The sequence below is a fragment of the Taudactylus pleione genome, unplaced genomic scaffold (genome assembly GCF_031769625.1).
Source record: "Taudactylus pleione unplaced genomic scaffold, aTauple2 ptg000910l, whole genome shotgun sequence".
NCBI classification, from domain to species: domain Eukaryota; kingdom Metazoa; phylum Chordata; class Amphibia; order Anura; family Myobatrachidae; genus Taudactylus; species Taudactylus pleione.
In genome coordinates, this window is record NW_028285311.1 from 1,137,705 (window position 1) to 1,162,423 (window position 24,719).

Consider the following 24,719-nt stretch of genomic DNA (forward strand, 5'->3'; position numbering starts at 1 on the left):
AGTCATGTCCCTGTATTATTACTATAGATATAAGTGATGTCACTGTGACACTCCCAGATCCCCTCACCTCCCCAGTCATGTCCCTGTATTATTACTATAGAGAATGATGTCACTGTGACACTCCCAGATCCCCTCACCTCCCCAGTCATGTCCCTGTGTTATTACTATAGATATAAGTGATGTCACTGTGACACTCCCAGATCCCTTCACCTCCCCAGTCATGTCCCTGTATTATTACTATAGATATAAGTGATGTCACTGTGACACTCCCAGATCCCCTCACCTCCCCAGTCATGTCCCTGTATTATTACTATAGGTATAAGTGATGTCACTGTGACACTCCCAGATCCCCTCACCTCCCCAGTCATGTCCCTGTATTATTACTATAGAGAATGATGTCACTGTGACACTCCCAGATCCCCCTCACCTCCCCAGTCATGTCCCTGTATTATTACTATAGATATAAGTGATGTCACTGTGACACTCCCAGATCCCCTCACCTCCCCAGTCATGTCCCTGTGTTATTACTATAGATATAAGTGATGTCACTGTGACACTCCCAGATCCCTTCACCTCCCCAGTCATGTCCCTGTATTATTACTATAGATATAAGTGATGTCACTGTGACACTCCCAGATCCTCTCACCTCCCCAGTCATGTCCCTGTATTATTACTATAGATATAAGTGATGTCACTGTGACACTCCCAGATCCCCTCACCTCCCCAGTCATGTCCCTGTATTATTACTATAGAGAATGATGTCACTGTGACACTCCCAGATCCCCTCACCTCCCCAGTCATGTCCCTGTGTTATTACTATAGATATAAGTGATGTCACTGTGACACCCCCAGATCCCCTCACCTCCCCAGTCATGTCCCTGTATTATTACTATAGAGAATGATGTCACTGTGACACTCCCAGATCCCCTCACCTCCCCAGTCATGTCCCTGTGTTATTACTATAGATATAAGTGATGTCACTGTGACACTCCCAGATCCCCTCACCTCCCCAGTCATGTCCCTGTATTATTACTATAGATATAAGTAATGTCACTGTGACACTCCCAGATCCCTTCACCTCCCCAGTCATGTCCCTGTATTATTACTATAGATATAAGTGATGTCACTGTGACACTCCCAGATCCTCTCACCTCCCCAGTCAGCAGGTAGATGATCTCCAGGGTGAGATTTAGTATCCTCTCAGTTATGTGACTTTTGTCCATGTCCAACCTCAGTGATCAGCAACACGTCTCACCGTCACGTAACTTCTAGTAAAGATTCTCTAGTTCCTCACGTTTCTAAAAGTAAATATAATTATAATAAATATCAGAGTACATGTAACATATTCATTCAGGAAACACTGAGTAACTATTAAGCCCTCCTCTTTCCTGAGCCATATCACTCACTGATCACTATACACAGGTCACACTAATATCACACACCTGATACACACTGATCATTACACACAGGTCACACTAATATCACACACCTGATACACACTGATCACTATACACAGGACACACACCTCGAACACAATTATCATTATATACAGGTCACACAAATATCAGACACCTGATACACACTGATCACTATACACAGGTCACACACTGATCACTATACACAGGTCACCCTGATATCACACACCTGATACACACTAATCATCACTATACACAGGTCACACACCTGATAACCAGTAATTACTACACATAGTATAATATACACAAGTACACAACACCATATGACAAGATATTTCCCCAGGCCAGACCCCTCACAGCCCACCCACCTTTTCCTCCTCATTCCACCCTCAGGTCATTCTCCCCAGTAACCTAGGCTAAAGTCTCTGCCCCCATCATCTTACCCTACTTCTCTGCTCCCCCTCCCCATTATACACCCTCCGATAGCGCACCACATCTCCCAGCCCAGCCTCTCTCCCCCACTACTGCCCTATTCCTCTGTCTCCTAATATCTGGGCGACTTGTGTACAATCACCCATATTATTTTCTCTGCTCCCACATCTGCAATAATTACTGAGTGTCAGCAGTGTTGTACAGTCTGTGACTCCGCAGCTGTAGTGGGACCATAAGTCCCAGCATGCCATGTCATGCTGGAATACACAGTAAGGATGTACGTTACATGTGTGACAATCCTGCCGGCCATGTTTATGTAGCACAGGGGAGAGGCTGAAGAATTTATTGAAGGATAATCAGTTACTCACTGAGGATCTAGAACAGTGTTTCCTATCTCCAGTCACCAGGGATTCCTAACAGGGCATGTTTTCCATATCTCCATACTGGAGCCTTCATTACTGACTGACAATCTAAATGATCCACAGGTTAGCGATAATTATCTAACAGGTGATTCTGAGGAGACCTGGAAAACATGCACTGTCATGGATCCCTGAGGATTGCAGCTGGGAAACACTGGCACCCTACACACATGACAGTGAGAAAAAGTGCTGGGAGCAGAGGGAGCTCCCTACAGGTTGGCGATAATTAGAGGAATGAAAAGAAAGCTAAGAAATCCTCAGACAGGTGAGGAGTCAGCAGGGCCTATTACAGAGGACGTCTGTGCATCTTATACATCACCCGGTGTACACTATGGTGTCTCTCTGTTTATTCTGTCACTTACACACTAATAACCACCTACTGACGGTACTAACCGCCAGCTACAGCTGATACATCCTGTATGGGGGGGTCTGAGTGCACCGGTCACCTCCCTTTCTCTATAGTCTGCTACCCACCGAGCAGTGACTGCTCCAGCTGTATTATAGTAACACCAGGGTCTGCTCCACCTGTATTATATGTAACACCAGGGTCTGCTCCACCTGTATTATATGTAACACCAGGGTCTGCTCCACCTGTATTATATGTAACACCAGGGTCTGCTCCACCTGTATTATATGTAACACTAATAACCACCTACTGAGGGTACTGACCGCCAGCTACAGCTGATACGTTCTGTATGGGGGGGTCTGAGTGCTCCGGACACCTCCCTTTCTCTATAGTCTGTTACCCACTGAGCAGTGACTACTCCAGCTGTATTATATGTAACACCAGGGTCTACTCCAGCTGTACTATATGCAGGGTTGCATAAAAATGGGATTTTAAAAAATAAAATAAAAAAATAAATAAAAAAATCGGATTTATTTGATTTAAATAAGATTTTTGGGATTTAAATAGGATTTCTTTAAGTAAACTGTTTAATTTTAGATGTTTACACCTTGTTTTAGTAATACATGAACAATTTTTGAAGTGAGAAAAGTAACAAATTGAACACAGTAATAGAATAAATACACACTAAACAGTTGCATCAAGAAGTACAATTAGGCTGAATTTCATGGAATCAGTTGTGTGAGTCTGAGTAAAACATAAACATGTCTTTGTCCACGTCCTCACGTTTGTCCTCAACAGAAAAGGCTCTTACCATGGAACCAGATTAGCTGCTTTTTCATTTCCCAATCTGTTGCGCGTTTGGAATTGTACAAAACCGTACGTTGAAAAAATCCTTTCAATTCCTGCACTTGATGAAACTGAGGTGACCATCTGCTTCATAGGATTTACTACAGAAGTGTCTAACTGAGGTGACCATCTGCTTCATAGGATTTACTACAGAAGTGTCTAACTGAGGTGACCATCTGCTTCATAGGATTTACTACAGAAGTGTCTAACTGAGGTGACATCTGCTTCATAGGATTTACTACAGAAGTGTCTAACTGAGGTGACCATCTGCTTCATAGGATTTACTACAGAAGTGTCTAACTGAGGTGACCATCTGCTTCATAGGATTTACTACAGAAGTGTCTAACTGAGGTGACCATCTGCTTCATAGGATTTACTACAGAAGTGTCTAACTGAGGTGACCATCTGCTTCATAGGATTTACTACAGAAGTGTCTAACTGCGGTGACCATCTGCTTCATAGGATTTACTACAGAAGTGTCTAACTGCGGTGACCATCTGCTTCATAGGATTTACTACAGAAGTGTCTAACTGAGGTGACCATCTGCTTCATAGGATTTACTACAGAAGTGTCTAACTGAGGTGACCATCTGCTTCATAGGATTTACTACAGAAGTGTCTAACTGAGGTGACCATCTGCTTCATAGGATTTACTACAGAAGTGTCTAACTGAGGTGACCATCTGCTTCATAGGATTTACTACAGAAGTGTCTAACTGCGGTGACCATCTGCTTCATAGGATTTACTACAGAAGTGTCTAACTGAGGTGACCATCTGCTTCATAGGATTTACTACAGAAGTGTCTAACTGAGGTGACCATCTGCTTCATAGGATTTACTACAGAAGTGTCTAACTGAGGTGACCATCTGCTTCATAGGATTTACTACAGAAGTGTCTAACTGAGGTGACCATCTGCTTCATAGGATTTACTACAGAAGTGTCTAACTGAGGTGACCATCTGCTTCATAGGATTTACTACAGAAGTGTCTAACTGAGGTGACCATCTGCTTCATAGGATTTACTACAGAAGTGTCTAACTGAGGTGACCTTCTGCTTCATAGGATTTACTACAGAAGTGTCTAACTGAGGTGACCTTCTGCTTCATAGGATTTACTACAGAAGTGTCTAACTAAGGTGACCATCTGCTTCATAGGATTTACTACAGAAGTGTCTAACTGAGGTGACATCTGCTTCATAGGATTTACTACAGAAGTGTCTAACTGCGGTGACCATCTGCTTCAGAGGATTTACTACAGAAGTGTCTAACTAAGGTGACCATCTGCTTCAGAGGATTTACTACAGAAGTGTCTAACTGAGGTGACATCTGCTTCAGAGGATTTACTACAGAAGTGTCTAACTGAGGTGACCATCTGCTTCAGAGGATTTACTACAGAAGTGTCTAACTGACGTGGAGCTGCGTAGGACATCCACCAGGCTAGAGGAGATACTTGGTGTCCACTTCAAACATGTATGGTGCAAATGGTTTCATGGATGCACGAAAGTTGATGATGACCGGCATAATCTGATGATTAATGGCATGAGCAAACTCTATAGCAGTCTCAAATTCAGCAGAACTAAGCTTTGTTTCCCCTGTACCGAGGATCAGATAGATGGGATTATTCTATGTATGTTACATGTGACTGCATCATGTCAGATATATTATTCCATGTGTGTTACATGTGAATGCACCATGTCAGATAAATGTGATTACTCTATGTATGTTACATGTGAATGCATCATGTCAGATATATTATTCCATATGTGTTACATGTGAATGCACCATGTCAGATAGATGGGATTATTCTATGTATGTTACATGTGAATGCACCATGTCAGATATATGGGATTATTCTATGTATGTTACATGTGAATGCATCATGTCAGATATATTATTCCATATGTGTTACATGTGAATGCACCATGTCAGATAGATGGGATTATTCTATGTATGTTACATGTGAATGCACCATGTCAGATATATGGGATTATTCTGGGTGTAGCAGGTATTACCGCCAGCCGCATGGGGGGGGTGCCTAACCCTAACTCACCCCGGGAGCCCTAAAACCTAACCACACACACTGAAACCCTCCCCCGCGGCTGTCCGCGCCCGGTGTACCTTCGTTCGGTATGCCGGACGTCGGTCTTCCGGCATCTGGTTAATGACAGGCGTCTAGTTTTCGAAGCCTGTCATTAGTATAACGCCGGGATTAGAGAGTCTGGAAGCCGTGGGTCGGCATTTAGACCGTCGGCTTCCAGACTACATCCCAATTATTCTATGTATGTTACATAAGAGTGCACCATGTCAGATATATGTGATTATTCTATGTATGTTACATAAGAGTGCACCATGTCAGATATATGTGATTATTCTATGTATGTTACATAAGAGTGCACCATGTCAGATATATGGAATTATCCTATGTATGTTACATGTGACTGCACCACGTCAGATATATGGTATAATTCTATGTATGTTACATGTGAATGCACCATGTCAGATATATGGGATTATCCTATGTATGTTACATGTGACTGCACCACGTCAGATATATGGTATAATTCTATGTATGTTACACGTGAATGCACCATGTCAGATATATGGGATTATTCTATGTATGTTACACGTGAATGGACCATGTCAGATATATGGGATTATTCTATGTATGTTACACGTGAATGCACCATGTCAGATATATGGGATTATCCTATGTATGTTACATGTGACTGCACCACGTCAGATATATGGTATAATTCTATGTATGTTACACGTGAATGCACCATGTCAGATATATGGTATAATTCTATGTATGTTACACGTGAATGCACCATGTCAGATATATGGGATTATCCTATGTATGTTACATGTGACTGCACCATGTCAGATATATGGGATTATTCTATGTATGTTACACGTGAATGGACCATGTCAGATATATGGGATTATTCTATGTATGTTACACGTGAATGGACCATGTCAGATATATGGGATTATTCTATGGGCGGAATTCAATAGTTTACGCGGTCCGGATCTCCCGTCTAAAGTGACAGGAGATCGCGGGCTGCTATTCAATTGTTGCCATTTTTCGCGCTAATCGCGCCCAAAGTCGTCGAGTTTAGCCGCGTAAAGCAGCTACCCCCGACCAAATTGCTGGGCGTGACCGCGAAAAGTGATGTTTGGACGCCCAAACAGGTCACTTTTCGCACAGTTCAGCTCTCACCCCCCTGGGGCTGCGAGCTGAAATGGAGCGCTGACAGTTGATCGCGCCCGACAGGAGCAGCAATTAAAGAGCTCCGCCGGGCGCGATGGGGGCTGGAAACAAATGAATTCTGCCCTATGTATGTTACATGTGACACCATGTCAGATATATGGGATTATTCTAAGTATGTTACATGTGACACCATGTCAGATATATGGGATTATTCTAAGGGTATGCAATCGGGAAGCCGGCAGCCTTAATACTGGCAGCCGGCTTCCCGAATGTCATATCCTGGCGAGGGTGAAATGCCGGGCGTTTAGATGTAGACGCCCGGCATTTCCCCGTTGCCGGGGGACCGGCGCCCGGCATCCCGATCGTAGTGATGCCGGGCGCCGCGAGCGGACAGCCGCGGGGGGGGGGCGGGGGGGGGGTTAGTGTAAGGTTTAGGCCACCCAGGGGGGACTTAGGGTTAGGCACCCCCCAGGGAGGGTTAGGCTAGGGGGAGGGAGGGTTAGGGTTAGGCACCCCCCCGGGGGACTTAGGTTTAGGCAGCGGGGAAGGGGGTGGCTAGGGTTAGGCACTTAGAGGGGAGGTTAGGGTTAGGCACCCCTAAGGAGGGTTAGGGTTAGGGGGGTTAGGTTAGAGAATACTTATCTATCCACGATCGAGATTTCCAGCGCTGTCGGGCTGCCGCTGCCGGGAATCGAACTTTCATACCGATTCCATTCTAAGAGGGGTATTCAATATGAAACATAAACTTCGCTGTCGAAGTTTACGTTTCATATCGGAGATTTTACCTGGGATAAAGTATCGGGCGCGCGCCCGCTTATCCCCGTATTCAATATGAAACTAACGAAAACGGGAGCCTCCGAAGTGGGATTTGCGTAAAGTTACAAATTTTTCTTTAAAAAAATTGTAGGACCCCCCTAAAGTTGTAAAAACACTATGGATCCCCCCGTTTTAGCCTGCAAATATAAGTCGGGGATTTAAACAGCTGTGGCAGGTGCTTTTTTCCCGACATTCAAGAAGTGATGCAGAAGAGCACTTAGGTTATTTTTTTCGTTTTTTTAAGTTGTTCCATCAAATTTGGGGTACATGAAAATGGGTACTAGCATATTTTGATGTCACTAAAGTAAGTTTTTAAAACTTCTGCATTTGTGCACCTGCCGCTATAAATCTATTCTAGAATACACCTGCCGCTAATAATCTATTCTAGAATACACCTGTCGCTATAAATCTATTCTAGAATACACCTGCCGCTAATAATCTATTCTAGAATACACCTGCCGCTAATAATCTATTCTAGAATACACCTGCCGCTATAAATCTATTCTAGAATACACCTGCCGCTATAAATCTATTCTAGAATACACCTGTCGCTATAAACCTATTCTAGAATACACCTGCCGCTAATAATCTATTCTAGAATACACCTGCCGCTAATAATCTATTCTAGAATACATCTGCCGCTAATAATCTATTCTAGAATACACCTGTCGCTAATAATTATTCTAGAATACACCTGCCGCTAATAATCTATTCTAGAATACACCTGCCGCTAATAATCTATTCTAGAATACACCTGCCGCTAATAATCTATTCTAGAATACACCTGCCGCTAATAATCTATTCTAGAATACACCTGCCGCTAATAATCTATTCTAGAATACACCTGACGCTAATAATCTATTCTAGAATACACCTGCCGCTAATAATCTATTCTAGAATACACCTGCCGCTAATAATCTATTCTAGAATACACCTGCCGCTAATAATCTATTCTAGAATACACCTGCCGCATCCTTACAGAATAGCCCTGAACCTATTTCCCTATTGTTTAACAATTTTTTTTTTTCCACCCCAATTTTTAACTCAATTTTTTGGGGTGTCCCTATTTTTTTTTTTTAAACTTTTTTTTGACACAGTTATTTTTTAAATGTCATTCCCAGGGGTGCAGGCTATTTTTTTTAAGCCTGCACCCCTAAACCCCAATTCTGCACTTTTTTTCTACACCTATTCAATGGTGAAAAGTTATCCCCGTTTTTTATCAAAGACTTTTCGAACCTGCGAAAAGTCTTTGAAATTGAATACGGTGTAAAACTAAAACCTGCGATAATGACGTCATAGGTGCGATATTAAGGCAAAAACGGAGTTATCGCACCAATATTGAATTCCCCTATAAGTATGTTACATGTGAATGCACCAGGTCAGATATGAGCACTTGGATAGGTCAGACAATAACATATTATCAGGTGATGGCCGACGCTGTATTATAAAGAGGAAATCTTCCTCCTCACACTTATTGTGAAATATATATATATGAGAAGGTAGCACTCATTGATAATAGGCAAAGGGGGTGCACGGTCCTTAACAAAACATAAACCACTAACACTTCCTGAAGCAGCAAAGTGTAAAAACCAGCACTCACGTTTGGTAGGTAGAAATGTTCCTTTATTCACATAGTGATAAGCAGCAGCCCGACGTCCTTTACCGCTGTAACTGCCCCTGAGGAAAACGGACATTACAGGTGTAAATGTAAGTATATATATTCCCCATACCTCTGAGCACTGGGCCATGATGTATGTGTCTGACCATAAATGATACAGATAATCACTATATACGTCTCCCATCACACATAGCGTTCCCGCTAGGCTGTTTTAGCGGGGCGCGGCGCCCTGCCCTCCTTCTGGAGGGCAAAAAGCGCCCTGCCCTCACAGCCTGCGGGAGCCGTTCTCACCCGCGGGACGCAGTGTCCCGCGGGTGGAGAAATATGCGGTGACCCGGTCACCGCCGGGGAATAGACGCTGGGCGCATGCGCCCGGCATCTATTCTCCCTGTCTGCAGGGCTTGGGGGCTGCCCGGCGTGTCCGTAAGTGCCGGGCACGCCCCCAAGAGTGACGAAAAGGGGACGCGTCTTATAGACACGCCTCCTTTTCCGATGACCACGCCCCCTTCTCGGTCGCGCGCGTGCATGCCCTCTCTAGCTCCGGCGCGCTGCCTCCCGCCGGAGCTAGAAGGAACACTACACACAGCTGGTCAGTGCTGAGGGGTTATTGGCCCTGGTTAGACCAGGCTTTATATATTATCTTTCTGTTACATTCTGTGTATTTCCTGACTTAGGCCCTGATTCAGAACCGGACGCTCTGACAGAGTGCTCGCTCTGAATCAAGGCCGGGCTATTTTTGTTTTAGAACGGCCTCCTGGCCGCTCACATAGCTGTGGGTGACCACCCACAGCTATAGCGAGCGGCCAGGAAGATGGTCGCGATGGTCATGACCATCGGGCTTGCGACAAGACCCCTGTGGTAGGGTCTCGTTGCCGCAAGCCCCAGAGAGATTTCGGCTCTAACAGAGCCGAAATCTCTCCCACTGACATCACTCATGATGTTAGTGGGGCCGCCCCCAAACGGAGGCGTTCACATAGGAACGCCTCCGTTTGGGCAGCCACTCCCCCGGCACGCCCCCTTTGGTAGCGATTGCCCGTCGCTATCCGAATGGTGCGCTCTGGGCCACCATCGACCCGGTTGCGAGCGCTTGCGACCGGGTCTGAATCAGGCCCTTATTGCACTATACAGTTAACACCTCGGTCATTTCTTACTGACACTATTACAGGTTACACTTTATTAGTAGGGTGAGTGCCCCCAAATATAGAGAACTTCCTATTTCTTTTGATATCACCTGTATAATGATAATGCAGCACCAAAGTTTACTCCAGCTGAATATTAGTAACAAAAAGTTCTACTCCACCTGTATTATACCAACACTGCTGTCTGCTCCACTTGTATAATAATGCAACACCAGAGTCTGCTCTACCTAAATTATACCAACACTTGGGTCTGCTCCATCTGTATAAAGAAAATGCAGCACCAGAGGCTGTTCCAGCTGTACTTTTATAACAAAAGGATCTGCTCCACCTGTATTATACCAACACTGGCGTCTGCTCTACCTGTATAATGATAATGCTACCCCAGAAGGATCTACTCCACCTGTATCATATAAACACTGAGGTCTGCTCCACCTGTATGATAATAATAAGGCACCAGATTCTGCTTCTCAAGTATGATAATAAAAAATACCATTACCTGCTGCCAGACACAACAATGGCCGATTTCTGCCTCTTCCCGCTGAGACCCGGAAACTGCAGATACACAAGAAGACACGCCCCTATAGATAGCCACGCCCCTCCCCTCCTCCGTGTAACTATGGCTCCTGTCTGCCCCGCCCCTAATATCATAGTGACCGCCCTCCTCTCATTCCCCTCAGTGCGGTGATTGGCAGAAGCGAGTAGCCAATCAGACGGCACAAAGTAGGAAGGACGTCCTGTAACTAGCGCCACCTGCACCTTCCGCTCACAGCTTCATCACTAGAGTAATAACTGTACAGTGTAATGGTGTCCTCATGTACGGTGACCGGCGGCCATGTTCTTATAGTCTCCCAGTCACAGAGCAGAGGGGGCGGGGCCACAGGGGCTTTAGCTGCCATTTTGTCATAGACATTCCTGACTCAGCCGGAGCCAGGTAACGTGTCCTGTAATTATATTATATTATTATTATATAGGGGAGAGGGGACCGTACAGTGATATATGAGGGGGAATAACACAGCTCCCAGCACACACTGATATGTGGTATTATTATTATTATTATATAGGGGGAGAGGGGACTGTACAGTGATATAAGAGGGGGAATAACACAGCTCCCAGCACACACTGATATGTGGTATTATTATTATATAGGGGAGAGGGGACTGTACAGTGATATAAGAGGGGAAACAACACAGCTCCCAGCACACTGATGTTATTATATGTGAGAGAGGGGTTTTTACAATGACATATGAGGGGGAATAACACACCTCGCAGCACACACTGATATGTGGTATTATTATATAAGGGAGAGAGGACTGTTCAGTGATATATGAGGGGGAATAATACAGCACACAGTTATATATGTGGTATTATTATTATATAGGGGTAGAGGACTGTACAGTGTTGTATGACGGGGATTTACACAGCTGCCGGCAAACACTGATATGTTGTATTTTTATTATATAGGGGAGAGGGGTTCGTAAAGGGTCATTCCATATCAGTTCCCACAAAACAAATGAATTGTCCACCACCAGTCACAGATTTGTACAATTTTTTATTTCATAAGAGAGGATGTAAAATCTCTCGGCTTTCTAATTGTTAGTTTCCGAAACATTGATTTTTCAATTTATTAAACTATTACTAATTGCGACTTATTTATTCAGTTTATTTGAAGTATCATGGCTGTTTATTAAGGAATCACCACAAAATTTGGAGGCTTAAGGTAACCAAATTACTTTATCTGCCTTACTTTTTGAATTGCAGCAAAAATTCCAGATTTTGGAACAGAATTAAAAATGAAAGGTTAAATCAACATTAGATATACCCATTTTTTGGGAATTACTGGAAGACAATATACACTGTCTGCTGACACGTGACCATTACAACAGGTTCCAAACAAGGTGAAAATATTGTTATTGTTGACTCAGCTTCAGTTATGTTTAAGTTTTTACATTTCAAGGTTTATTGTGTAAATTATGGATGCTGTACAACAGTAATCAAATGTCAATTTCATACTTTTATTTTTTTCTCCACTATAAAACAGAGTACCATGCTGATTTTTTTTTATGGTAGTAATGTATACCTTTGTTAAGCACCTAAATAAAATTGAGATATCTAATTTTGATTTAACCTTGTGTTTTTAATTCTGTTCCAAAATCTTTCATCTTTCCTGTAACTCGAAACATAAGACCGATAAAGTAATTTAGTTTGGATTTTAGATTCACAGAAAAAGTAACCTTAGGGGTCCAAATTTCATGGTGATTCCTTAATAAACACCCGTGATACTTCAAATAAAGTGAACAAATAAATAGACATTAGTAAATAGTTTAATAAATTGAAAAATCAATATTTTGGAAACTAAAGGTCAGACTGTTGAGATATTTGGCAGAAATAGTTTTTTTTCACATTATCTGTCAACTAAAAAATTTCTTCGGAAAATTCTGAGATGGGTGGTGGACACACCAGGTTATACTGACGTGAAATGACCCTTCTTCAAATCATCAACATCGGACTCAAATCAATTAAGCTCTTCAGTTCTTCAAAATCGGTTCCAAACCGATCAAGTTCATCAATTCATCAACATTGGATTCAAATCTATCAAGTTCTTCAATTCATCAACAGTCTCAAAATAATCCAGCTTTCAATCAGCATCATCGGTCCCAATCCGAGTCTGCCCATTCCTTCAGTATTTTATGTCCAGTTCCATTCCAACCTCCTGTTCAATAAAGACTTTCTATTCATGTTCTCACCTTCGGGCCCATCATCCACTGCCGTATCTCTACCTCCTCAGATCTATACATGAGGAAGTCCTCGCTAAAGCCACCTAAATTCATCTACATCTCTCAAATATCTTCTTCAACCTCCCACACCTGTTCCAACCCAAACCAACCCTCCGGTGTGGCAATTGTTATGTAACTGGATACTTATAATGATAGCTGTGGAGTCAGGAGAATAGTGAAATATAAATTGTTTATTGAAACAAAAACATAGTCCAAACAATTTACAAAAACAATGGTGCACTCTGTAATCAATGAGGCAGATTCACATGCAGCAATAGGAGGGACAGCTTGCAGAGGCCCAGCTGGCTTTAGCTGCTCACATTATGGAATGGAGATATACAGACTGGATACAAGCAAAGGTAAAAAGCTGCAGGGTAGATGAGACAGACTCACAGACACCAGTGGAGCTGCAGTTTGCAGAAGTCCAGTAGACAGGAGATCAGGTTCAGGCCATGGAATACAATCCAGGGAAAACAATCAATGACCAGCAGGGGGCATGGTGAGGGGCAGGAATAAATAGTCTGTGAGGCAGGTGTTAAAAAGTGGAGTAATATTAACTTCTGTTTGTGAGGAGACAATGTCAGATGCAAAATAAAGGCCAGTGTCCTAACACTGATGTAACTTATTTCTAGTGGCGCAAAGAGCATTTGATATATGTCTTGAAGGAATAAGGACCCCAGCCAGGAGCATTGGTGTAACATTATGCAGTACAGTGCTGTGCGACAGCCCCTGAGGAGTCTAATGGAGCTGCGTCACAGGAAACTCTGACAGAAATGCACCAGGGTTCTATAGTTGGGGGGGAAAGGGGAGACTTACCGGTCACTCAGCATAAAATATCTGACTGTGTTACATGTGTTCTCAGAGATGTCTGTTATATTTATTCTATTTATTTCTAGAAAGTCCTCTGAGGAACCAGAGTCTTTATCACACATCACAAGTTCTGTATTCTCACTGATTCACTGAGGATGGACAAGGACGGGAGTCACCATACTGAGAGGATCTTACAGCTAACCCTGGAGATTATTTACCTCCTAACTGGGGAGGTGAGAGGATCTGGTAGTGTCACAGTGACATGACTTATATCTATAATAATAATAGAGGAACATGACTGGGGAGGTGAGAGGGTCTGGGGGTGTCAGTGTCATCACTTATATCTATAGTAATAATACAGGGACATGACTGGGAAAGTGAGGGGATCTGGGAGTGTCACAGTGACATCACTTATATCTATAGTAATAATACAGGGACATGACTGGGGGGGTGAGGGGATCTGGGAGTGTCACAGTGACATCACTTATATCTATAGTAATAATACAGGGACATGACTGGGGAGGTGAGGGGATCTGGGAGTGTCACAGTGACATCACTTATATCTATAGTAATAATACAGGGACATGACTGGGGGGGTGAGGGGATCTGGGAGTGTCACAGTGACATCACTTATATCTATAGTAATAATAAAGGGACATGACTGGGGAGGTGAGGGGATCTGGGAGTGTCACAGTGACATCACTTATATCTATAGTAATAATACAGGGACATGACTGGGGAGGTGAGGGGATCTGGGAGTGATACAGTGACATCACTTAAATCTATAGTAATAATACAGGGACATGACTGGGGAGGTGAGGGGATTTGGGAGTGTTACAGTGACATCACTTATATCTATAGTAATAATACAGGGACATGACTGGGGAGGTGAGGGGATCTGGGAGTGTCACAGTGACATCACTTATATCTATAGTAATAATACAGGGACATGACTGGGGAGGTGAGGGGATCTGGGAGTGTCCCAGTGACATCACTTAAATCTATAGTAATAATACAGGGAGGTGAGGGATCTGGGAGTGTCAGTTACATCACTTATATCTATAGCAATTATCTAGGTACATGACTGGGGAGGTGAGAGGATCTGGGAGGTGTCACAGTGACATCACTTATATCTATAGTAATAATACAGGGGCATGACTGGGGAGGTGAGGGGATCTGGGAATGTCACCATGACATCACTTATATTTATAGTAATAATACAGGGACATGACTGGGGAGGTGAGGGGATTTGGGAGTGTTACAGTGACATCGCATATCTATAGTAATAATATAGGGAAATGACTGGGGAGGTGATAAGATCTGGTAGTGTCATTGTGACCGCTTATATCTATAGTAATAATACAGGGACATGACTGGGGAGGTGAGGTGATCTGGGAGTGTCACAGAGATAATTTTAATAATACAGAGACATGACTGTGGAGGTAACAGGGATCTGGGAGTGTCACAGTAACATCACATATATCTATAGTAATAACCTAGCAGTAGGGATCCACTCTCAGATATTAGTATCAGTCCCACAATCCTCCCTGGAGTTGGAATTTAGTACATTGCATGCAGTGTATTTTTTTCACTGACACACAGATGTCAAATCTGCAGGAGATACTATATATTCTACAGTTTCCTATGTATAGGAGATTGTTACAAGACTTTTTGTTGTGAAATAGTCTTCATGTATATTATGCAAAGTTATCACCTGAATAAACATCCCCATTTAAGTGGAATTTAATTGACCATCTCATTGATGTCTCCCCTAATACACAGGATTATACAGCAGTGAAGAAGACATTCGGTGAGTGTGAGACACCCAGCAGCCGTCCCCATGTGTCAGGAGGACTCAGCAGGACCCAGAGCCCCATCACGGTGCCTCCACCTCACTCACTGATACATGAGAGAGACAATGATCAGAAGATCCTGGAACTCACCAACAAGAACATTCAGCTGCTGACTGGAGAGGTGACTGCTGGGAATGGGACATTATACAGTAACACCAGGGGATGTGTCTGGGTGATGACTGGAGAGGTGACTGCTGGGAATGGGACATTATACAGTAACACCAGGGGATGTGTCTGGGTGATGACTGGAGAGGTGACTGCTGGGAATGGGACATTATACAGTAACACCAGGGGATGTGTCTGGGTGATGACTGGAGAGGTGACTGCTGGGAATGGGACATTCTACAGTAACACCAGGGGATGTGTCTGGGTGAGGACTGGAGAGGTGACTGCTGGGAATGGGACATTATACAGTAACACCAGGGGATGTGTCTGGGTGATGACTGGAGAGGTGACTGCTGGGATTGGGACATTATACAGTAACACCAGGGGATGTGTCTGGGTGAGGACTGGAGAGGTGACTGCTGGGAATGGGACATTATACAGTAACACCACGGGATGTGTCTGGGTGAGGACTGGAGAGGTGACTGCTGGGAATGGGACATTATACAGTAACACCAGGGGATGTGCCTTGGTGATGACTGTATCATTGTGTGTGTCAGGTTCCTATAAGGTGTCAGGATGTCACTGTCTATGTCTCCATGCAGGAGAAGTATATAGAGGAACACATTGGTCGGTACAAGAACGTGATGATGGAGAAGCACCAGCCCCTCACATCACTGGGTAAGAGGATAGTGCCATTTATTTTACAGGGGAGAACAGGTATGGGGACCCCTTATATACATACATCATCTGATAATCACACATATACAATGTACTCAGTCATTGTGTGTCTCCTACAGATGGACCCAGTAACATAAGTACCCCAGAGAGATGTCCCCGTCCAATTTATTTCCAGGATTGTACAGAGAAGAATCACAAGATTCCTCCGGAACATGAGGTAGCTGAGGTTTAGGGTCTCACCAATATACTATAGTGACTGTCACTATATGTTCTGTAGAGCTGATGTGTGTGTGTTTTATACACCGATATTATACTGTATACTCTCAAATAATGACATCAGACTTTATTCAATTTTTTATTATCTCATTTAATTAGGGTGAAGATCTGATTAATATTAAGATAAATAATCTAGATGGAGAAGAAGGGACATATGTGACTGATAATAAAGCAGAAGATATAAAGGGAAAAGCAGAGACGTATGTGACTGATATGAAGGTAGAATATATAGAGGTAGAAGAAGAGACGTATGTGACTGATATGAAGGCAGAAGATACAGAGGGAGAAGAAGAGACGTATGTGACTGATATGAAGGCAGAAGATATAGATGGAGAAGAAGAGATGTATGTGACTGATATTAAGGCAGAAAATATAGAGGGAGAAGAAGAAACGTATATTATGGATGATCAGCAGTTTACGGAGGAGGAAATACCTACAGATATCAGCACAGGTGAGTAATAAATACATTACAGAAAATAGTCACATACTGTATTCTCCTTTCTCAGTCACTGCTACATTCTCCTCTGTCAGTACAAACTAATGAGTTGAATGTATCTGCACAGTGTGGAGTCAGGAGCCATCAGTCCCTATTATACTACTGCTCTCCCCCTCACATCATGATACTGTTTGTTATCAGCCCAGAAATCTGACCAGTCTCCTCCCCACACTCTCTGGTGTATCTCATACATTAGGAGCCATCAACCCCTATAATTCTCCTGCTCTCCCCCTCACATCATATCACTGTGTGTTACCAGCCCAGAGATCTGACCAGTCTCCTCCCCACACTCTCTGGTGTATCTCATACATCAGGAGCCATCAGCCTCTATTATACTCCTGCTCTCCTCCTCACATCATGTCACTGTGTGTTACCAGCCCAGAGATCTGACCAGTCTCCTCCCCACACTCTCTGGTGTATCTCATACATCAGGAGCCATCAGCCTCTATTATACTCCTGCTCTCCTCCTCACATCATGTCACTGTGTATTACCAGCCCAGAGATCTGACCAGTCTCTTCCCCACACTCTCTGGTGTATCTCATACATTAGGAGCCATCAACCCCTATTATACTCCTGCTCTCCCCCTCACATCATATCACTGTGTGTTACCAGCCCAGAGATCTGACCAGTCTCCTCCTCACACTCTCTGGTGTATCTCATACATCAGGAGCCATCAGCCCCTATAATACTCCTGCTCTCCCCCCTCACATCATGTCACTGTGTGTTACCAGCCCAGAGATCTGACCAGTCTCCTCCTCACACTCTCTGGTGTATCTCATACATCAGGAGCCATCAACCCCTATTATACTCCTGCTCTCCCCCCCTCACATGTCACTGTGTGTTACCAGCCCAAATATGCTCTATATTAGACAATGCAAATGTCACACAAACTCGACCTTCTCACATAACACAGAGCTATAACCACACTCCCGTCATTGCACAATCGCTTCCTCCAGTCTCTGCGCTTGGATGATCTGTACTTTTGCACTTTATCTGCTGACCTGTCTCTGTATCCTGCTCTGTCCTACTGCCTACTTCCTCTTTCTGCTGTTGCCCATCTGTGCCCTGCGCCATTCCCCTACCCTGTCCTGCTGCCTCCCCCGCTCTGTGCCCTGCAGATTCCCTTACCCTGTCCTGCTGCCTCCCCCTGCTCTGTGCCCTGCACCATTCCCCTACCCTCTCCTGCTGCCTCCCCTGCACCATTCCCCTACCCTGTCCTGCTGCCTCCCCTGCTCTGTGCCCTGCATCATTCCCCTACCCTGTCCTGGTGCCTCCCCCGCTCTGTGCCCTGCACCATTCCCCTACCCTCTCCTGCTGCCTCCCCCGCTCTGTGCCCTGCACCATTCCCCTACCCTGTCCTGCTGCCTCCCCTGCACCATTCCCCTACCCTGTCCTGCTGCCTCCCCTGCACCATTCCCCTACCCTGTCCTGCTGCCTCCCCGCTCTGTGCCCTGCACCATTCCCCTACCCTGTCCTGCTGCCTCCCCCGCTCTGTGCCCTGCACCATTCCCCTACCCTCTCCTGCTGCCTCCCCCGCTCTGTGCCCTGCACCATTCCCCTACCCTGTCCTTCTGCCTCCCCTGCACCATTCCCCTACCCTGTCCTGCTGCCTCCCTTGCACCATTCCCCTACCCTGTCCTGCTGCCTCCCCGCTCTGTGCCCTGCATCATTCCCCTACCCTGTCCTGCTGCCTCCCCCGCTCTGTGCCCTGCACCATTCCCCTACCCTCTCCTGCTGCCTCCCCCGCTCTGTGCCCTGCACCATTCCCCTACCCTGTCCTGCTGCCTCCCCTGCACCATTCCCCTACCCTGTACCATTCCCTTACCCTGTCCTGCTGCCTCCCCCGCTCTGCTGCCTCCCCCGCTCTGTGCCCTGCACCATTCCCTACCCTGTCCTGCTGCCTCCCCCGCTCTGTGCCGCCATCATTCTGTGTTGCTCTGTCCTATCGCTCTCCTTCCCTATCAGCGGTTATATACAGTGACTCATTACCCTAAGTTAGTAACATGACTCTGGTGGGAATACTTTCCCTGAGGATGACCAGAGGACCATATAGAGGCTGCTTTTGCTACATATATATCCACCTGGAGAACTTTCTGTAGTGTGAACGCAGTTGTTGGTAATTATCCCACAAATTTCCGGTGTGTACTGTATGTGTGAGGGAGGTCTAGATGGGCATTGTGATTCACCAATGTCACTGGCTAATGAGGCTTCCTGCTCTGTGATGATGGCTAGGGAATATTACCCAGCAAAGTCTGCATTTGGGGGGAGATATACATTGGTGATGTGCCATCTGCCTGTCCCTGGGGATGGATCTAGTAATTCCAAACCAATATGGAATGTTTGGTGTTTGTATGCGTTTCCTCCAACCCTTTAAAATCATAGTGGTAGATTGGATTCTGATACAAATTACCACTAGTGTGTGTACATATGGTAGGGAATATAGTTTGTAAGCTCCACTAGGCCATGGCCTCATGTGAATGACTAAATATTCTCTGTAAGTGCTGATCAGTATGTCTGTGCTATATAAAGAGCTTCTCAGTATGTCTGTGCTATATAAAGAGCTTCTCAGTATGTCTGCGCTGTATAAAGAGCTGTGAGTAATAATAATACAATTTTATTGTATTTCCAGCAAATGGACGCACAAGCAGGAATGAGTTCAAGGGACATCTCATCTTGTCTACAGATATTAAAATAGAAGATAACATCACACAGGAATCTCCAGGAGATAATCCTATTACACTAAATATACATCCAGAACCTCACAGTGCAGATATATCATCTGATCCCTATAATTGCGAGGACTTTTATCCCGATACCTCAGTGTTTGTTACATATAGTGCAGCTCATACACCTAATAAAATATTTCCATGTCCTCCCCCCTCACATGTCACTGTGTGTTACCAGCCCAAATATGCTCTATATTAGACAATGCAAATGTCACACAAACTCGACCTTCTCACACACACAGAGCTATAACCACACTCCCGTCATTGCACAATCGCTTCCTCCAGTCTCTGCGCTTGGATGATCTGTACTTTTGCACTTTATCTGCTGACCTGTCTCTGTATCCTGCTCTGTCCTACTGCCTACTTCCTCTTTCTGCTGTTGCCCATCTGTGCCCTGCGCCATTCCCCTACCCTGTCCTGCTGCCTCCCCCGCTCTGTGCCCTGCAGATTCCCTTACCCTGTCCTGCTGCCTCCCCCTGCTCTGTGCCCTGCACCATGCCCCTACCCTCTCCTTCTGCCTCCCCCACTCTGTGTCCTACACCATTCCCCTACCCTGTCCTGCTGCCTCCCCTGCTCTGTGCCCTGCATCATTCCCCTACCCTGTCCTGGTGCCTCCCCCGCTCTGTGCCCTGCACCATTCCCCTACCCTCTCCTGCTGCCTCCCCCGCTCTGTGCCCTGCACCATTCCCCTACCCTGTCCTGCTGCCTCCCCTGCACCATTCCCCTACCCTGTCCTGCTGCCTCCCCTGCACCATTCCCCTACCCTGTCCTGCTGCCTCCCCGCTCTGTGCCCTGCACCATTCCCCTACCCAGTCCTGCTGCCTCCCCCGCTCTGTGCCCTGCACCATTCCCCTACCCTCTCCTGCTGCCTCCCCCGCTCTGTGCCCTGCACCATTCCCCTACCCTTTCCTGCTGCCTCCCCTGCACCATTCCCCTACCCTGTCCTGCTGCCTCCCCTGCACCATTCCCCTACCCTGTCCTGCTGCCTCCCCACTCTGTGCCCTGCACCATTCCCCTACCCTGTCCTGCTGCCTCCCCCGCTCTGTGCCCTGCACCATTCCCCTACCCTCTCCTGCTGCCTCCCCCGCTCTGTGCCCTGCACCATTCCCCTACCCTGTCCTGCTGCCTCCCCTGCACCATTCCCCTACCCTGTCCTGCTGCCTCCCCTGCACCATTCCCCTACCCTGTCCTGCTGCCTCCCCGCTCTGTGCCCTGCATCATTCCCCTACCCTGTCCTGCTGCCTCCCCCGCTCTGTTCCCTGCACCATTCCCCTACCCTCTCCTGCTGCCTCCCCCGCTCTGTGCCCTGCACCATTCCCCTACCCTGTCCTGCTGCCTCCCCTGCACCATTCCCCTACCCTGTACCATTCCCCTACCCTGTCCTGCTGCCTCCCCCGCTCTGCTGCCTCCCCCGCTCTGTGCCCTGCACCATTCCCTACCCTGTCCTGCTGCCTCCCCCGCTCTGTGCCGCCATCATTCTGTGTTACTCTGCCCTATCGCTCTCCTTCCCTATCAGCGGTTATATACAGTGACTCATTACCCTAAGTTAGTAACATGACTCTGGTGCGAATACTCTCCCTGAGGATGACCAGAGGACCATATAGAGGCTGCTTTTGTTACATATATATCCACCTGGAGAACTTTCTGTAGTGTGAACGCAGTTGTTGGTAATTATCCCACAAATTTCCGGTGTGTACTGTATGTGTGAGGGAGGTCTAGATGGGCATTGTGATTCACCAATGTCACTGGCTAATGAGGCTTCCTGCTCTGTGATGATGGCTAGGGAACATTACCCAGCAAAGTCTGCATTTGGGGGGAGATATACATTGGTGATGTGCCATCTGCCTGTCCCTGGGGATGGATCTAGTAATTCCAAACCAATATGGAATGTTTGGTGTTTGTATGCGTTTCCTCCAACCCTTTAAAATAGTGGTAGATTGGATTCTGATACAAATTACCACTAGTGTGTGTACATATGGTAGGGAATATAGTTTGTAAGCTCCACTAGGCCATGGCCTCATGTGAATGACTAAATATTCTCTGTAAGTGCTGATCAGTATGTCTGTGCTATATAAAGAGCTTCTCAGTATGTCTGTGCTATATAAAGAGCTTCTCAGTATGTCTGCGCTGTATAAAGAGCTGTAAGTAATAATAATACAATTTTATTGTATTTCCAGCAAATGGACGCACAAGCAGGAATGAGTTCAAGGGACATCTCATCTTGTCTACAGATATTAAAATAGAAGATAACATCACACAGGAATCTCCAGGAGATAATCCTATTACACTAAATATACATCCAGAACCTCACAGTGCAGATATATCATCTGATCCCTATAATTGCGAGGACTTTTATCCCGATACCTCAGTGTTTGTTACATATAGTGCAGCTCATACACCTAATAAAATATTTCCATGTCCTGAGTGCGGGAAATGTTTTACATGTAAAACGTTTCTTGTTACACATCAGAGAGGTCACACAGGTGAACAACCATATCCATGTTCTGAGTATGGAAATTTTTTTACACAAAAATCAAATCTTATTACACATCAGAGAAGTCACACAGGTGAGAAACCATTTCCATGTTCTGAGTGTGGGAAATGTTTTACACTTAAGTCAGACCTTTTTAGACATCAGAGAAGTCACACAGGTGAGAAACCATTTCCATGTTCTGAGTGTGGGAAATGTTTTACACGGAAAACAGGTCTTGTTATACATCGGAGACTACACACAGGTGAGAGGCCATTTTCATGCTCTGAGTGTGGGAAATGTTTTTCACATAAATCAGCTCTTGTTAGACATCAGCAGTCACACAAGAGAAAAGCTTTTCTATGAGCTGATACAAAACAAGGTTGTAGCAACACTCCAGTCACACAGTATTGTAACATTTTATATTAAGTTATCTGTAGATAATTGGGATGTGTCATTAATATAAAAAGAGAAGGGATGTACAGCACTGGGGAAACCTAAACAACAATGCATAATTTAAATAGGGCTTGATATAGATGCAAGAAAAATGTACAGTACTTAGTATGAACCCTCCCAAGGTCGGTGACAGATTTCGCCATCATTGCCGTCAGGAGGTGATCTGGATGTTCTAACTGAATTTGCTCCAACCAGATGATTTAAACTAATCAATCAAACTCATCACTGTCACCTGATACCTCTGTGGTCTTTTATACTAGATAGACTAGAACCCTTCACTTGGTCCTAACGACCACCTAGATATTTCTTATACTCCTCTGTATGACTTCACATATGTAATATTCTACCTTTTTATTTATCTATATGTGTGTATAAGTGTATGTATATGTCTATATTATATATATATATATATATATATGTCTGTCCTTATTAGTGTATTTAGGCGTGTGGGTGTGATCATATCATGTGACTCTCTAGTGAACAATATTGCATGATTTTACTATTATCAACATTATAACTATACAATATGGGATATATAATGGTGTGTGTATAACGTGACCTAGATCCCAGTGACATGCATATCTTCACCGTGGTAACTCTTGCTCATTGTTATTGCTGTAACCAGTCATGTGATTGTAGTTTACCACGTGACCGGGTGGAACAAATCATCCAAGCCTCTTACTTTTTTTTTCCACAGAGATCCCCATGAGTGGTGCATTCCAGTCATGTGTGCATGCTTATATCACATGACCGGGTGAATGTGATTACCCAGACTCCCTATCTAGTTTATTCTGGCACTCTGCATTGATTGACTTGATTGGTCCATTCCGATCATGTGCGGTTATATACATCACATGACAGGGACTCGGGACCGGCTGCTTTGCTGCATTAATTGGTAAATTGACCTTTTTGTTCTTACGTTTTATATTGTTTTTACAAACTCATTTGCTGATTATACATTAGGTAATGATTGTCTCCTATGTAATATATTTATTATTATTACATATGACATGGGTAAGTATGATTCCCCACTTGATGCTTGTTTGATCTGCTCCTTGGGTATATAAGGCAGCCATATTATACTGTATGATACACGCTTCTGAAGAGGTTGTGGGTCTAATTCCACACCGAAACGCGTTAGTAACTTTATCCACTGGTCACGGTTGGGCCACTTGTCCTTCCTTATCCGGACCAGGAGTGAAAGCAGGAATGTTGGGACACACAGCGATTACACCGGCCAGCCATCACCCACTGCGAGCTTTCCTGCTAAAGACTGGACGGACTTCTGTCACAGCAACCTGGTAATATAACTATCTGCCAATTGGCCATTACCCGGATGCACCAAACTTCTTTCCATCACCTATTAGCTTGTGACGTTACCATTAATATCTGATTCTCTATTTACTATTATTGGTGCCCACTTATTTGTAATCAGAATTAGCCTGAATATCAGTGACCTGTGTTTTATATGATCTATATGTGTTATGTCTGTAATTTTATCATTTATATGTTCATATTAAATACTATACATTTATGCATCTTTATCAGGCCGTATGTTATTTATTGTTACTTAGATTTCCCTAGCGCTGTACAACCCTCCTCTTTGTATAACGTGTGATATCTTATTCGGGGATGACCCCCATCTGTGTATAGCTGCTATATAACGCCTCATACATCACCTATCAGATCTAATCTTTCCTAATCCTCCATGTGTCAGTAATATAAAACTGGGATAGATCACTCAGGTGACACCTTTAGTATTGTCTTTATTCTATTACATATCTGAACCAGTCTCCGCAGTAATAACAGACCACGTCGTTATATAGGGGATACAT

The 24,719-nt window shown here is 44.7% G+C and overlaps 3 protein-coding genes across 4 annotated transcripts in view; 2 read left to right on the forward strand and 1 right to left on the reverse strand.

Moving 5' to 3' along the window:
• LOC148473823 (uncharacterized) overlaps positions 1-10,808 on the reverse strand; it is a 29,685-nt gene extending 18,877 nt beyond the window's left edge. For both annotated transcript variants that reach the window (XM_088459434.1, XM_088459433.1), the window contains exons 1-3: positions 10,736-10,808; positions 9,083-9,159; positions 1,152-1,298 (exon numbers count right to left, since the gene is read on the reverse strand). In XM_088459434.1, coding sequence (XP_088315560.1) covers positions 1,152-1,223 — 72 coding nt within the window. In that variant the 5' untranslated portion in view covers positions 1,224-1,298; positions 9,083-9,159; positions 10,736-10,808. The remainder of the gene's footprint in view (positions 1-1,151; positions 1,299-9,082; positions 9,160-10,735) is intronic.
• A 310-nt stretch (positions 10,809-11,118) lies between these two features.
• LOC148473824 (uncharacterized) lies at positions 11,119-20,157 on the forward strand. Its single transcript, XM_088459439.1, has 7 exons — positions 11,119-11,170; positions 13,910-14,056; positions 15,606-15,797; positions 16,384-16,459; positions 16,579-16,676; positions 16,835-17,186; positions 19,862-20,157. The coding sequence occupies exons 2-7, from the start codon at positions 13,979-13,981 to the stop codon at positions 20,155-20,157; spliced, it is 1,092 nt and encodes a 363-aa protein (XP_088315565.1). The 5' UTR covers positions 11,119-11,170; positions 13,910-13,978.
• A 1,355-nt stretch (positions 20,158-21,512) lies between these two features.
• Positions 21,513-24,397, forward strand: LOC148473825 (uncharacterized). Its single transcript, XM_088459408.1, has 3 exons — positions 21,513-21,521; positions 21,553-21,625; positions 22,136-24,397. The coding sequence occupies exons 1-3, from the start codon at positions 21,513-21,515 to the stop codon at positions 22,792-22,794; spliced, it is 741 nt and encodes a 246-aa protein (XP_088315534.1). The 3' UTR covers positions 22,795-24,397.
• The last annotated feature ends 322 nt before the right edge of the window (positions 24,398-24,719 follow it).